This window comes from Cynara cardunculus, assembly GCF_001531365.2.
Source record: "Cynara cardunculus var. scolymus isolate 2C chromosome LG 3, CcrdV1, whole genome shotgun sequence".
NCBI lineage: Eukaryota > Viridiplantae > Streptophyta > Magnoliopsida > Asterales > Asteraceae > Cynara > Cynara cardunculus.
In genome coordinates, this window is record NC_037530.1 from 11,745,642 (window position 1) to 11,761,870 (window position 16,229).

The following is a 16,229-nucleotide window of genomic DNA, read 5'->3' on the forward strand; positions in this document are numbered from 1 at the left end:
ATATATTCAAATATATTTTTATTCAAAAGTAAAAACATTAATATTATCAAAACCACATAAATCGTACTATGTCGATAGAGACAAAAAATAAAACAAAACATTAAAATAAAAACGCATCTCGTTGCATTGTACGAATACCCTTCTAGTTGTATTTTAAGGGATAAAGTTGGTAACTTTAAAATCAGTTAATATATTAAAAATATAAAAGCTAAGATTTAATTTTGACGAGAATTGACTAAAAAGAATTAGACGAAGAATTTAATCACAACAGAGTTCATAAGGGGTGGCAATGGCAACGTAGGTTCACAAATTTCCCTCCTTTTTAGGGTGAATACATCCAGAGAGAGAAACAAACTATTTTGGGAATCAGAAACCAAAATTCCCATCATCTTAATCACATGCCTAACCCTTTCTCTCAATCCCTACATCTTCCCCTTCAATTTTGCTTTTTAGGGTTTTGAATCAGGAATCAAATTTTGCTTTTCTTTTCTGGGTTGTTTCAATTGATGCTTGGCTTTGTCAGACTGCATTCACTTGGAAAAAGGGATACGTTTCTGATCTCATTCTGCTTGTATATGCTCTCTTGTTCAACGGTCGTTGTTCCCCCTTTTCATCGGAGGCTGTGCAACGCTCTCTTGTTTCCAAGGTTTCTAGAGAGAGAAACAACAAATTACTATCTCAAAAACTATATACACAAACCCTTTTAGTATCTGGCTCTATGATGGGAATCTAGGAGAAACTGAAGACAGAAATGCTGGTAATGGTTGGTGATGAAATGGACAAGGATTTTGATTCTAAGCTAAGCATTCAAAATAATTCAGACAATCATGTGGATGCTAATGCTAATAGATCCAAAGGCTTTGTATTTAGGGCACCACAAGAGAACTTCACCATCCACGATTTCGAATTGGGAAAGATCTACGGCGTTGGTTCTTATTCCAAGGTTCAATTTCCTTTTTCTTCTTGATTTGTTGTATATTTTGGTTGAATTATGTTGGTTATATGTTGATTTTGACATCTTTTACTTTTCTTGTTGCATGCCGTTTGTGTTATCCCTTGCATTTATGGTAATTTGCTGGTTCATTTGTGTTTATGCCATCTAATCTCTTTATGCTAATTTGTTGTGTAAATCAAGCATTTGATCGTTAATTACTATGCTTTTAAGATGATAATCCAAGTTTTGCTTATGGTATTTTAAATCTGTTTTCGTTCATAAACAGTTTTTATGGTTGGCTATTGAAAGTTGGTGTAGTATTGGGGTCTGTCTTCTTAATCAAGTCGCCTGCCACCTGTGACTTTAGGTGTTTGAAATAGAATAGAAATAATTGGTCTTAGGAAGAAGAAAGTGCATTATACACAGTAGGGACATAGATGTACCAAATCCTCTCATGAGAGCTTGTGAGCTGGCTCGTCAATAAACTTGCCAAGCCCAAAGCCGAGCTAGCTTGCCTGCCCATATGAGCTGTGCCTGAATGTTGTGTGGCTCTGAGTCTCGTAGATAATGAACCCAGCCCACCTGCCCGAGTGCACACGCCGATGAATGCATTTTGTTCTTTTTTAGTTTTCTGATATTGGCGAGCCAAGATTCAAGGCTTACTGTACCAATTCTTTTACTAGCCAAGCGAGCTTGGTCTCAGCTAGCTCAAATTTACCCCTAGTAAGTAGCTGGAGCCTGGATACAACAAAAAGTATTTTTGCAACCACCATAGAGAGCATGCATCCGTGTACCAATAAGTTTGGCATGTGAATGGTAGCATGTAGGTGAGAGCTTAGCTATGTTTTTAACAGTGATTAGTTGAATGTATGGGGTAATGCTATTTTGAACCACTCCTTTCATGTTATTTGCTTCCATCTTCTGACCCAATGGACATCATCCTCTAAGTTGTGACCATGACAGTGAGTGTTTACTCTAACTTTTTTTCAGCAAGTTAACATAGTCAATGGTGAAATGTCATATTTGCAGTCAAATGATTGATCTACGATGTCGTCAAAATTCTTGTAATTGATATATTGTATTCCGTTGTACAACTCGACATGTTAGCCTGTCATCTTCGAGAAATGCGAATCTAGATGTGGCTGGACAGTAATATTTGATATAGCGATAAACGTATCCGATGCTTATTATTTGTCATTACTTTTAAGAAATGTCAGAAGTCTTTTATCCGAACATTGAATTTATGGTTGAATATAGTGTTGCATAAATTCTACTAAAAGAATGAGGTCTAAATGGACAGGTGTTACTGTTTCGTGCCAGTCATTCAGAGACAAATAGGCAAGGTTGTGAGGGATGAGTGTGAGAGAAGGGTTTCTACTCTTTTTGGTAGATGGATTCTGGGAATTGGGTCTATTTTGGCAGCCTGGATTTTGACTTTCTTTTGCTTATTAACCAATGAAATTAGATATGTAGCATATCTTAAAATTCCCTTTCCTTTCACAACTGATCATCAGGTACATATCATGGCCAAGTTATTTCTGTCCCTTGGTGAGTCTATTTTCTAGCTTGTGTTCCTTTAATTTTTATTTAACCTTTGGTTGTTAACTGTTACTTATTTTGTTTTTACCATAAGAATCTCTGTTCTGTTTACGAACTTTTTTAATGACATGTTGCCTTACAACTCATTAGTGACTATACAATTAAAATTTGATTGATGTCATCAGGTTGTTAGAGCAAGAAAGAAGGACACAGGAAAAGTGTATGCTTTGAAGATCATGGATAAAAACTTCATCACAAAAGAAAACAAAATTGCTTATGTGAAGTTGGAGAGGATTGTATTGGATCAGCTGGATCATCCCGGAATTGTGCAACTGTTTTTTACATTCCAAGATACTACTTCACTATGTGAGCAATACTCCATCATACAAGTCCAAGTCTTCCTTATTTCCTGAAAATTGTTTTGTCCTTTGTGTTTTTTTATCTCCTCATTTCTAAATTGACGTGTGCAATTGGTTATACAATGAAGACATGGCGCTCGAGTCCTGTGAAGGTGGAGAACTTTTTGATCAAATAACTAGGGTATGTAAGTTTCTTAGCTTCAATACATCTTGTTATGCACAATATATAGTATTATAAGAATGGAAAATCATAAACTTGTTGCTAGTATAAAAGATCTCATTCTTTATAAAGACTATGAGCCTAAATGATACCCGTTAGAAATTATGAAGCAAGATTGAAGGTCTAAATGTTAAAATGTATGTCATGATGATGAACATCACTATCCTAATGCAAGTTTCAGCTTCAGAGGTGTGTGTTTCATTCTATACTAGTAGTGCCCATTCCAGCCATGGATTCCAAAATTTTCAATTTTCTCTGCCTCACTATATGAGTTAAATTTATGATGCTCAATTTGTCATTGAGTTTGTTGTCGTGAGGCATCTGATAACTGCTAAATTGTGTTTCTGCAGAAAGGTCGTTTGACGGAGGATGAAGCTCGTTTCTATGCAGCTGAAATTGTAGATGCTCTTGAATACATTCATAATTTGGGGTTGATACATCGGGACATTAAGGTATTTCTTGATAAAATGTAGTGATTTCTTGGAATTAAATTCTTGCTAACATTGAGTAAATTAATTACAGCCAGAGAACCTGCTTCTTACATCAGATGGACATATTAAGATTGCTGATTTTGGTAGCGTAAAGCCAATGCAGGATAGCAGGATAACGGTCCTTCCAAATGCAGCATCGGGTAAGTTTGTATTTCTGTCTTCTTTGTGTCAGAACGACATCAATACATGTTAAATTCTTGGCATTTTTCTCTCTAGATGACAAGGCCTGCACATTTGTTGGGACGGCTGCCTATGTTCCTCCAGAAATATTAAATTCTTCTCCTGCAACAATCGGGTGAGGATTGCTCTTTTTTCTTTCATGTTTTCATATTCTGACATTGGTTGACTATCATATAATATAAGCATATAACATTAAATAATTGTTTGCCGTGGAAAACAAATTCTTCTGTGCAGAAATGATCTGTGGGCTCTTGGCTGCACCTTGTTTCAGATGCTATCAGGAACTTCTCCATTCAAAGATGCAAGCGAGTGGCTTATTTTCCAACGAATTGTAGCCCGGGATATCAGATTTCCGGATTACTTTTCAGACGAAGCTAGAGATCTGATTGATAAGTTATTGGTAAGCTACAAGATACATGTTCTTTGGTTAGTCTTGGTCTTTTGGTCATAATAAACTTGCAATTTTTGAGTTTTGCACCTTTTTCTTTATTATTATTATTATTACTACCACTACTACTACTTTTTGAACTTATAGGTTACGTTTATATGAATACAACTCATTAAGCAAGTTTTACCAAAACTTTGTGGCACCTATCTGTTCATCCCATCATGTGTTGTTTCTACAAGAATATGTTTGACACTGAGGGTCTGTTCGTTAGCAGCTTAATGAGATTAATGGGCTTGATGAGACTCCCAGCTTATTCGGTCAGCTATACATGACTGTTTGGTAGTGGCTTAATATATAGAAAGTGGTATATTCAGTAAGTTTCTAGGGAGAACTTTATGTAGAATGCCAACTTTTTTCTGAACCCGCCCCTCCCAATTGAAAACTTGCTCCTTCCAAATATGAAAAAACCCTCCTAAACAAAAATCTTCCCGATCTATATAGACAGATAAGTCCATACAGATAGATTAATCCATACAGATAGATTATTCCACATAGACAACTTTGTCCATGCAACACTTAATGGAAAACAAACCAAACAATTTCGAACCTCTTTAAATTAATACTCTCTGAATTAATAAACTCTTAAAGATAAAATTTTCCAACGGCATCGGACTTGGGCTAGTTGAAAAAATCATCAATTTCGATAAGATATTAAGATAAAATCTATGTCCCTTTAAAATTACAAAATAACTATGACGATCTAGTGAAATACGATTTTAATGTTGCTAGTGTTTTTTTTAAATCTAGTTGGATGCTGGTTTGTGCAACTTGATATCCCTTCCTTCCTTTTTCCTTAGTTAGTCGAAAGATACTCAGCTGATCGTTTGAGCTTTCCAAATGTCATGAAGCTACAACTGCAACTTTTTTTTTGGACTTTTGGGAATGATCTCTTTTGTACTCAAATAAATCCTTAAGTAAAAATACAATGAATAGCATTTTATTGTTAAAAAACAATGAACGTTATAAATTTATAATGAATCATTAATTACATACAATGAAGAAACAATGCACAATAAAATGATTTATACATCATATATTTTACTGCTAACATGTACAATGTATTTATTTTTATATTAATTCAGTGAACATGATATAGAAATTAGTAAGATACAACGATTTTTATGTATCATAAAAACAATTTTTAAATGAATAAATATTGATTTATCTGTTTGTTGATATACCTCTATAACTTCCTAAAATATCATAGCCCTACTGATATTAATTTAAAGAGGTTCTTTTGTAGTTTCATTGATTTGACTGGATATATTATTAACATGAAGCTGATTAAGTTATAAGAGGAGAGAGGGTAGGAGGGAAATAAACCAAAGTCTAACCTGTCATCCTAGAATGACAATGCAGCAGATTATTATATTTTCTTTGGTGCCAATGGGATGATTTAATGGATATTTGCCTAGGGACAACTATTATTGAAGCACATTCATATGAGATCATTGAAGCAACCAAGGAAATATGTAAAAGGGGTCACTTTTTCTAAGAAGATAGGTGGGTGAGGAGTCCACCTATCTCTAGTGTAGATTTATAATATGATCTGCAATGTTGATGAGCAGGGTACAATTTAGCAAAAAGAGGGCATTTGGGGAGGAGGATCAGACCGAAAGCAATTAGCCGAAATCAGTACACGGAAACTGTAGTACGTGCTATAAGGGTTCAGATAGAGCGTCTGAGTAATTCTTGTTGTTGTTGAATCAATTTAAGTCGGGTCATCTCTTCTTTTTCTTGTACCTGATTTATTTCTGATTTATGGCATGAAGAAATTATTGATATATCCCAGTTGGGGTGCAGTGATATACCTTATTTGTAACAACTATGATATCAATATCATTAGCAATGTTGATGGTAGATGATGAAGAGCAGCATGGGAATTACCAGTTTATGCTGCTCTAGCAAATGTCGAGAGTTGTCGCATTCTATGAGGCCTTTTGTGCCTTGACCATTTTGGGTTTTCGTTAGTTGAGCTTACTAGCCTTTGTTTCATCGGGCCTTAGGGCTTATCTGGTATATCAGATTCAGACATGAAAATGCATGTGACTGGTCTTCTTTTCTTTTTGGTAAATTGCAGATGATAAAATTGGGTTTTAATTGAATTGAATCAATGTAGGATATTGATCTTGCAAAAAGACCTGGTGCAGGATGTGAGGGTTATGCTTCACTCAAGAATCATCCTTTCTTCCAAACAATTGATTGGCATGATCTAAGGTCCCGAAGTCCTCCAAGACCTGCATTGCAGGTGAATTATACGTATTTATATTTATTGGTTAAAAAAAAAAAAAGAATCACTTTATATGGTATATGTCTATTCTCAATTTTCTGGGGACCATTGTGACTCTCTCGCATCTGTTAAACAGGAACTCGACCCATATATCACATCTTCATTTTTCCCTTGCACCATATAAGACAAAATGATTAGAAATATTAAGATTTGATTCATTTTGGCTAAATTAATCTTTCTATCTTATGGATGCATTTATCTTGCAAAAAGAAATATAAGATGTGATTCTGGATCTTACTTGACGGAAAAAATCAAAGAAACGGCCTTCAATAGGGGATGGAAGACCAAGGAAAGTAGTACAGCGAATGGAACCTAAATGTGTCTAAACAGATGCTCCCTCCATACCAATGTTCACAATAAAAAAGGCACTCTATTTTAGGAACATGTAATTATTACACTTTTTAATGAAATAAATGACAACTTTACCCTTGACAGAAGGAGTATCTGAAAGTGCACACGTATTTTGCGCACAAACTAAAATAGAGATGTGGTTTGGATAGAGGGAGTCGCATCTTACTTTCCCCATAAACTATAACTATCGTCTCAACTTATTTCAGGGTCACTCAAGTGGGGGTGAGGACACTCATGATTCTTCGTTCAACCCGTCTAATGTTGGTGATGCCACATCTTTTTCTGAAGCTAGTAATGTAACTAGGCTTGCTTCAATGGACTCCTTTGACTCCAAATGGTAACATTTCCTTCCTATGCTCAGACAACTCATAAGCTGGAAAGAAATATGGGACAGTTAATTCAGACATAAATTTTGAACAGGCAGCAATTTTTGGAGCCGGGCGAAACCATTCTTATGATCTCAATGGTGAAGAAACTGCAGAAACTTACGAGCAAGAAAGTACAGCTTATCCTCACGAATAAGCCAAAGTTAATTTATGTCGACCCGGCAAAGCTAGTGACTAAAGGGAACATAATCTGGTCAGACAATCCTAATGACCTTAGCATCCAGGTCATGAGCCCCACAAATTTCAAAATTTGCTTAGTGAGTCCCTTTCCCTTGTTATTGACATATTCCTTATTATATTTAAAGACTATATTCCTTATTGTTATATTTATTTATAAAATGCAGCCAAAGAAAGTTATGTCATTCGAGGATCCGAAGCAGAGAGCGTTCCAATGGAAGAAGGCAATCGAGGCCCTTCAAAGCCGGCGGTGAATTCTTTGATTTCTTACACATTCTTTTTCATCATACACACTGTAGAGGAAGTTGAAACAAACAGTTGTGGTTTAACCTGGGAATTTTTGTAGAATATAATGTCATATACCACCACCAATGTTTATGTTTGACAAACAAGATTTTCTAAACCACATACTATTGCAGTTTTCATCTTGTACCGCTGGACACTCGCTTGTTTGAAAACAAATAGAATTCCTTTCGTGAGCTGTGGGCGTGGCTCAAAGCTCGTGTCGTTAAGCCTGTGGCATGCCCACGGGTTTTATAATGTGATATTTGATTTCTTTTGAAAAATCTTTTTTGTCTTATTTTTTAATTTTTAGAATATAATCCAATTTATATTATTTAATATCATTAATTCATTGAGTTGGCGGTTTGGGTTGAGCGGGTTGACGGTTTTTTGTGCACCCTTAGAGAAGGACGGAGTCGTTAACCGGTTCATATCGTCCAATGTTATAAACGATTGTCACGTAAAATAACAGTTTCCTCATAGGAGGTTGACATATTTTTAGAACTTTTTGTTTATTATAAAATTAAATAACACATTTTTAACTTTTTTTACTCGCATAAATTAGAAAATGTTTTAATTGTTTAATTATAAATACAAATACAGAAAAGTAAAAGAAGAAACACACAAACTGTTTGCTAGTAGCTCAGTTACACCAAAAGCCCAGTGGTGGCCCAGTTGGATGCGATTGGTTACAGTTACATGAACCATGGTCACGATCACGAATCAGACCCATAGGTTATATGAAGCCGATTAACGGCCGTTTACCTAAATACTTATCCGGTAAGCATTTATTTTTAGGAGTCAAGTGTTGACATTTAGAAAGTAATTTATTCCTTATTTAATGATATATCGAAAATTTTAAATTAGTCGCTCTTTCCAGATTTGACGGTGCTGCAAGGTGGTATCAAAGCATATTTGAGAGATGTATGTATTGATTTAGGATGCCTAGACTCAAACTAGCATTTTCCTAAGTGAATGAAAGTGAGAATGTTCGATTAGGCACTTTGAGATAGAATATTTTAAGGTCGATGGAGTTCTTTAGAATCGAGAATCATGACGATGGTAGAAAGAATTCTCATATATGGTATGTTCATGGTTGCACCTGTCTAGTGTTATTATTAATTTATAGTTACTTATATGTGCTTAAATTGCCTTTTCTCTGATGATCGATGGAGTAGTGAGTGAATTCCTAATGAATAATTGTTAGAAGCATTGATGTTTGTAGCACTGTCCCTTTGAGTGACAATTAAGTATGGTGATTACGTTAAACCGACCGTTTTAGGTCAAAGATATTGGTTAAGTTGGAACCATAGTCTTATTGAATCATCATTCATTTGGAGGAATTGTAAGGCTAGTCGACTTGATTCAGGATTATCGCCTTATGATATTTAAGAATTCCGATGTCAGTAGGGTGGCTAGTAGACTTGGCGAGCGTGGTTTTAAGACTTCGGGTCTCGGTCAAAAGCATGCACGATATTTATTTTTAAAATACATTACATAATTTATCCCATGCTTTGTCAAGTCATTCATATTTGTCATGTTACAAATTTTGGAGGATGTTTTGGCACACAAGAGAGTGTAACCGATGTTTTAAAAATCACGAATTGTTCATTGCATATGGTTTTCAAACAAACTTTTATTGGAAGTTTTTTTCTTCTTGTTTTTGTTGGTGTTGCGAATCGTTGAACGCATACTGTTGGATAACTTTAAATCTAAAATTGACATGAACTATTCCATGTTTTATCCAAAACGCATTTGCTTACGTTGCATATTTTGTAACATGATTTGGCATAGGGCTGCACATGGTTTGGGTTGGCCGGGTTGAACGCATTTGAATAACCCAACCCAATATTTGTGGTTTGAAAACTCTCAACCCAACCTAACCCAATCAAAACTACAACACAACCCAACCAAACCGTGTGGGTTGGGTTGAAACTTTGATATATCATTTTACAATCAAGCTAATTGTTTGAGTTTAAAAGAAGCAAAATAAGAACATGCAGGAAAGGCTAAAAAACTCAAAAAAAGTTGAAGGTTCATGTGAATAAGAAAGTAAAACTATGGTTGAAATTGTAATACAATTTTGAATATAACTGATTATGGGTTGGTCTAATGTACATTTATTAACCAATAACCTAACAATCATATTAAATTCATAATATAGAAAAACATCAGGTTCATTGGATTTGGTTCAAATTACCCTAACCCATTTCCAACCCAATAGATGTGATTTGAGCAGTATTTTGAGCACCCCTAATTTGGCACAAAAGAGAGGTTGGTTCCAATTTGAATATAGGAGCTCACTTGATTTCATGTGATTGCATGCAACGTCTTATTGGAACTTTATTTCATGTTGTGTTGTGGCTAAAGGGTGAAATTTGAAATGCATAAGCTTGCCAATTTGCGTGTGTTTGCATATAAGATTTATTGAGAATTTTATCTTATGTGATTTTGTTTTGAGGTGAAAATTTTGATAGCAAGCTTATGTGATAAAGAACAAATATGAAAAGAAACAATCGTAGTTTTATTATTTCAAATATAGATATAAGTTGTATCGTCTCATATGATTGGTAATTTTTTCAAAAGATGAGGGTTTTGTTAGCTAATAACAATAAAATCTACTATATTATAATACAAAAAAATAATTCATGCGAGTATGGAATAACCAAAAGAGTCGATCGAAATGAATTATGAAAAATATATCAAAATTTTCGAGGCAAATAGTTTTAGACGTCAGTATTAGGAGAGTGGTGCCTGATTGGTTTGAGCTTGGCTCCAAAGGTCAAAAGTATCAGGAGGTCTCAGGTTCAAATCCAAGAAGCAATAAAGATCCCCTCGTGGCCACGGAGATTCAAATGCGGTGACTCCAAGCTATCTGCAAAGCAGGTGGTTGCTCTGGTATTAGTCGGCTCACATAGCGGGTTTGTTATCCAGGTTAATAAAAAAAAAACCTAGATAAACGTTAAACAATATTAAATAATGAATGACAAATTAACTTTTTTAGTATTTTCTTCTCTAATATATTTAATAAATATGTGCTTGGGCATTTAATAGTTAATGTAGTACCGAAATCATTTCTGGTCGTATTAGATACTATTTTTTTGTCTCTTCTATTTACTAATTTTTTGAACTACTATCATATACTAAAAAAATTTGGGTCCCCAATTTTTGTTTTTTTGTGGCCCTGGGCATACGCCCGACCCGTTCTCCCTCAGGAACGACCCTGTTGGCTTCTCACCTTAACTCATTCCCATCGGAACCAAACCCTACCTGTATTTTTATTGTCTCGATTCGTCCACTGCGACTACTGATAATGGAAAAGGTTATGAAGTTGATTTCTTTGCCTTCTTAGGTGAAGGTGGTTGGGCATTAACCAACACAATAGTGAAACCCGATCCAACTTTTGCTTCCTATGCTTCCTCAGGGATCTTACTTCCTCACTCAACTCACTCAGACACTCGCCTCCCATCACAATCGCTCGCCTTCGGAGGAAGGCTACTGACGGTAGCGAATCTCAGAATATATATATATATATATATATTATAGGAGCATAATGTTTACCAAATAAAAATAGTTAATACATTATTGAGTTTTTATGAAATTTTCTTTTCATTTCAGATTTTATGTTATAGATTCATTATTTGATTTTTTTTGTCTTTTGTCAAACATTATGGTCGAATTCATTTTGAAGTTAACTTTTCAGATGTATTTGGAAAAGTTATCAAAATCTTTAATTTGCGTTACACTTTTTTTAATTATGCATTTTGTATATATTGGAACTTTTATTGTATGGAACATGAAAACATCGTCACATTTATTTCGAAGTTCCAATTTTCTGATTATTGGATCGAAATGCGATAGGTACAAACCGTATAAATCAAAATGTGGTTCAGTTTGTTACAGTTTGCGGTGTGGGCCTAAACTGCACCAAACCACACCATGAACACCACTACCATATATTATAGTAAAATCCTTACAAATAAAAATAAAAATAAAAATGTCTTACTATGACAATGTAACGTATATATTCAACTTAAATAGTTACAAATAATCATTCTCCTAACATTCTGTGAAACAAAAGTTTCAATACGTTCTTTCAAGATCAACTTTTTACTTTCTCCAACAAGTCAATAAATTGAAAGGATTAGCATATAGAAGTTTACAACAATTTTCGTACAATATGACCTAGTTTACGACAATTGTAGCAAACGAACCCCTTGTCACTTTTACTAATGCGTTTGGTACGCGGATAGAACTGGACATAACATTTGATGGCCAAGATTGAGATAGGAGGGTGAAAGAACCATGGACTTTTTTTAGATATTAGTTTAACATGAGTAATTTCGTTATTTACCAACTATTTCCCTAATCTTTGTTTCACCTATTTTGTGGAACAATAATAAGGATTATTGTCCCACTCGGGTCCTATGCTATCCAAGTCTAATGACGTACCAAACATGGGATAAGAAATATTTATACAGTCATCTTTCATCGTGTATTGTGTACCAAACACATTTAGGCGTTGTTGTAGTGGTTTGTTTTGGTTCATCTGAGGTTCCGGTTCTGATCCGTTTTTTGAGGTTGGAAGTTGCAAGTTGAATTAATTTTCCCATTGTAATTTTAGTGTTTTTATTAGGGTTTAGAAAAGCGGTGATTTTTTGAAGTATATATAATATATACATAAAATATTTACATACCCTGCTCAACTTTGATGAGTTACGATTTTGCTTTAATGTCAAGTTAGGTGATCAAGCTTTCTATAGAAAATTCATTGGTTTTGTGCATGAGAAATTGTTTATAGATCCTTCGAGAAAGTCATGAAACTTGAATTAAAATTAAATAGATCCGTAAAGCAGAATAATGATTTGTTCGCAACTTTCTTTCAATTGCTGGCAGTTGCCCTGTCGAACCTCCATGGTCACAAGATGATTTTTATTCCTTGAACCTGGGACCTCCTGGTACTTTTGACCTTTGGAACCAAACTCAAACCAATCAGACACCACCCTTGTGGTTATTCCTAGGCTGTAAACGAACCGAACGAACACGAACGAAGGCTTGTTCATGTTCGTTCGTTTAACTTAACCGAACAAACGAACGAACATGAAGGGTAAACAAACGAAAATCTTTGTGTTCATGTTCGCTCATTTAGAAATCAGGTGTGTTCGTGTTCGTTCGTTAACATGCTAAACAAACATAAACATAAACGAACGGACTAAACGAACATAAACGAACCGGCTAAACAGGCATAAATAAAAATTATTTGAATTCAAAGTAAATAAACAAAAGATTATATATTAAATTTAGTATATAAACGAACATAAACGAACATAAACGAACAAATATAAACGAACAGTAAACAAACGAACGTTCACGAACATAAACAAACGAATGAGACGTTCGTTCATGTTCATTCGTTTAACTAAACGAACAAAAAAAATTGTTCATGTTCATTCATTTATTAAATAAACGAACATAAACGAACTTCCTGCCGAACGTTCACGAACGGTTTGCTGAACGTTCGGTTCGTTTACGGCTATAGTTATTCCTTTTGCATTTTTATCTTCTACATTGTAGCAGTCATAATACCCTTTGTCCAAAAAAAACATACATTTTAATCTTGACAATTCTTTCTACTTGTTACAGCTAAAAATGATTGATAATGTACAAATTACACACAAGCATATACAACGACACTAATCCGTTGTTTCAAATTTAAACGTATATACCTTTGAATCTTGCATTTAACCCTCACTTCTATCCAAATTCTCTACATCTCTGTTAGTTCTTCATGCTCCAATACCATTTGATTACCAAAGCTGGTTTTTCTCGTTTACTAAGGTACCCAATCTTCTACTGCTTTAACCATCATCTGATGATAATGACCAGTCGCTGCTATCGCCATTTTCCAGTTTCTTGCTTTTTGATCTTCTTGGGCTCAATTTGCAATTGCTCTTCGGTTGGTCATTTTGGAATACGTTGTCACTTTTCTTGCTCAAACTAACATCGGCAGTTTTGTTGTTTTTCGATGACTTCCTATCCACACTTTTCTTGCACAAATTTGGGCTTTCTTTTTCGAATGTAACTTTTCTTTTGATGCTTTTTGGTTTTGATTTTGATCCATAGTTCGTTTCTTCTTGTTGGCTTTCATCCTCATCGTAATCGTCTTCGTTATATAAACTTTCTGACGAACTGCCACTTCTATCTTCATCATACTCAATCTTGTTACTTTTGATTTTGATGGGGCTTTGTTCATCCACATCTTCAGAATAACTACTACTAAGATCTTCTGAACCGTATTTCTGACCCTGTTCCGGCTCCGCTGATGATGATGAAGACGACGATGATGAATCATGAGTTTTCTGATGTGGATGATTGGTTGTTGTAGGTGAGGACGACCCTGCTGGTGGAGCCACCGTGAGGAACCCAAGAGCTGCTACCACGTCAGAGATAAATGGCCGAACAGATGGCTCCTCTTGTACACACATGGCTGCCACCCCAACTGCTTGATTTAAACTTCTTTCAGGAAATGCTCCGTGCAACTGTGGATCTGCCAATTCAGGATATCTTTTTGGCTCTTTAAAATAGGGTTGTGCCTGTTTCAATCAATGCATGATAATGAACTGAGAAAACAAACTATATGCAGCTTTTCACACGTTTTATGACGACTTTAGACATATAAACAATCCTATGAGCATTACCCAGATGACAAGATTTTGCTCGTCCATCGGGCGACTGGTGTCTAGGGCTTTTCTTCCTGTAATGAGCTCGAGTAGAACAATTCCAAAACTGTAAACATCGGATTTTGGGGTGAGCTCACCATTTTGTTCATATTCTGGAGCACTACCAACATTGCCCACTATCCTTTGCTGCATAGAATTACCAGAGTCGTTTTCAAGCTTAATAAGCCCGTAATCTGTGAGCTTCGGCTCGAAGTTTTCATCCAGCAGAATGTTTGTAGACTTGAAGTTGCGATAGAGAATGGGTGGATTTGCCTTCTCGTGTAAATACTCCATACCTTGTGCAGTTCCTGATGCTATTTTCATCCTTGTCATCCAATCCAATGGCTCACTCTCCGGTGGAACGTCTGTCATTTAAGCAGAAAAATTGAGAATCATACTACCCAGTGACACAAGCTCATGTCTTCACAACGTAATGGAAGAGTATCAAGACATATAAAACAAGCATAACAACAAAACCAAATAAAACCAACCCAATGAACCGATCCCACGTTGAGTAGGGATTGAGAATGGTAAGTTGTAAACAGTTTTAGGAAAATAGGATTCTACAAGAAAACTTTGGATCTTTAATTATAGTTAGAGAAAAGAAAGAAAAGACATACCATGCAGATTATTGTTAAGGGAACCCTTTAGCATGTATTCATATACAAGAATTCTCTGATCTCCATCAGCACAATACCCTATCAGATCCACAAGATTTGGATGGTCAAGAAGACTCAATGTCATGACTTCAACAAGGAACTCTTTGTTTGCTTTTGTTCCATGTTTGTCTAGTTGATTCACAGACACAACCTTCATACATTTGAATACAGATTTATATGTCAGACTCTCATGCATGGATCCCTCTCACTCACATAGAACCTGACTTCTATATAAAAGATTAGACACATGTAGGTAAAAAATCAAGTTCACTAACCTGGCCTGTACCAAGAGTTCCTTTATAAACTTTTCCGAATCCACTCTCAGCTAATAGACTTTCTCGCCGGAAATTTTTGGTTGCCATGGCCAACTCTCGGAAAGAAAAACTACGGGCTGAACCATTCGGGGCGTCGTTGGCTTCATTCGTATTAGTGGCTGTAGGAGGAGGAGGAGGAGGAGCAGCAGCGGAAGTAGGAGAAGCGGCAACAACACTTTCTTGTTTTTGGTCATTGGCTTGACTAGCAGGCCCTGATGGTGCTGAGGCAGTATTATTTACTGAAACTAACGAACTTATTGAATCAGAGGTTTAGAGCGACTTGTGAATAATTCAAAGAATATGTAAACTTATGTTTATTTTTCCTAACAAAGGTTTATCAATAAGGTATATAAGGATTTGAAAAACATAAGAAACCAAATGATTCTGCATGCATGTGACTATACATGATTGGGTATGCTACATCATCTTCTCTATTTTCTATTCTTGTTTTTCCTCTAAAAAAACAAATAAAATAAGCATTGATCATTAAATCTACTAATATCTTCATTCTTATTAACAAGTATATGCATACATACATACATACATACATACATACATACATACATACATACATACCAGGAGGTTGAGAAGAAGGGTTTCCTTTTGCTTGTGCCACAGGTAAATCCTCATGTTCGTTGTTTTCTGGATTCTTGCTTCCGAAGCATGGCAAACAATTCATATCTTATGCCCTCATATATTATCTTTATGATAAAAGAAATAAACGACCCGCGAATGTAGAATCGATAAAAGAAGATTACATGCTTTGTGTTACATGATATCGATCATTGAAGCTCAAAACATATCATCTGTTCATAAGCATGTAATTATCATTTCGCAAGAACATTAACGTAAATCCGATAAAATGAAAAGGGAAGTTTCT

General features: G+C 35.3%; 2 protein-coding genes across 6 annotated transcripts; one reads left to right on the forward strand and one right to left on the reverse strand.

Annotated features, from left to right (window-relative positions):
* The first annotated feature begins 338 nt into the window (after nt 1–338).
* LOC112510539 (3-phosphoinositide-dependent protein kinase 2-like) lies at nt 339–7,799 on the forward strand. 5 transcript variants are annotated; one of them, XM_025115994.1, is made up of 13 exons: nt 339–757; nt 858–943; nt 2,449–2,482; nt 2,659–2,839; nt 2,961–3,013; nt 3,403–3,504; nt 3,575–3,683; nt 3,760–3,838; nt 3,958–4,123; nt 6,291–6,419; nt 7,019–7,149; nt 7,233–7,455; nt 7,543–7,799. In XM_025115994.1, exons 1-13 carry the CDS (start codon nt 752–754, stop codon nt 7,627–7,629), a joined length of 1,386 nt encoding a protein of 461 aa, XP_024971762.1. In that variant the 5' UTR covers nt 339–751; the 3' UTR covers nt 7,630–7,799. The 5 variants fall into 5 exon arrangements, with proteins under 5 accessions (XP_024971762.1, XP_024971760.1, XP_024971763.1 ...); XM_025115992.1 differs by having other exon boundaries at nt 339–943; XM_025115995.1 differs by lacking the exon at nt 2,449–2,482 and having other exon boundaries at nt 871–943.
* A 5,716-nt stretch (nt 7,800–13,515) lies between these two features.
* LOC112508959 (probable serine/threonine-protein kinase PBL24) lies at nt 13,516–16,028 on the reverse strand. The gene is made up of 5 exons (XM_025113826.1): nt 15,926–16,028; nt 15,311–15,570; nt 14,997–15,186; nt 14,356–14,741; nt 13,516–14,250 (listed from the first exon to the last, which is right to left on the reverse strand). Exons 1-5 carry the CDS (start codon nt 16,026–16,028, stop codon nt 13,516–13,518), a joined length of 1,674 nt encoding a protein of 557 aa, XP_024969594.1.
* Nucleotides 16,029–16,229: the final 201 nt, after the last annotated feature.

What these genes read in the sequence shown, in the direction of transcription:
- LOC112508959 (XM_025113826.1), bottom strand. Translation starts at nt 16,028, where the DNA reads ATGAATTGTTTGCCATGCTTCGGAAGCAAGAATCCAGAAAACAACGAA. An exon ending in CCCTTCTTCTCAACCTCCTG is followed by an intron (nt 15,571 to 15,925) that starts GTATGTATGTAT and finishes ATACTGCCTCAG; the next exon opens with CACCATCAGGGCCTGCTAGT. An exon ending in AGCAAAATCTTGTCATCTGG is followed by an intron (nt 14,251 to 14,355) that starts GTAATGCTCATA and finishes TGATTGAAACAG; the next exon opens with GCACAACCCTATTTTAAAGA.
- LOC112510539 (XM_025115991.1), top strand. Translation starts at nt 752, where the DNA reads ATGCTGGTAATGGTTGGTGATGAAATGGACAAGGATTTTGATTCTAAG. An exon ending in TCTTCTCCTGCAACAATCGG is followed by an intron (nt 3,839 to 3,957) that starts GTGAGGATTGCT and finishes TCTTCTGTGCAG; the next exon opens with AAATGATCTGTGGGCTCTTG. An exon ending in ATCTGATTGATAAGTTATTG is followed by an intron (nt 4,124 to 6,290) that starts GTAAGCTACAAG and finishes GAATCAATGTAG; the next exon opens with GATATTGATCTTGCAAAAAG.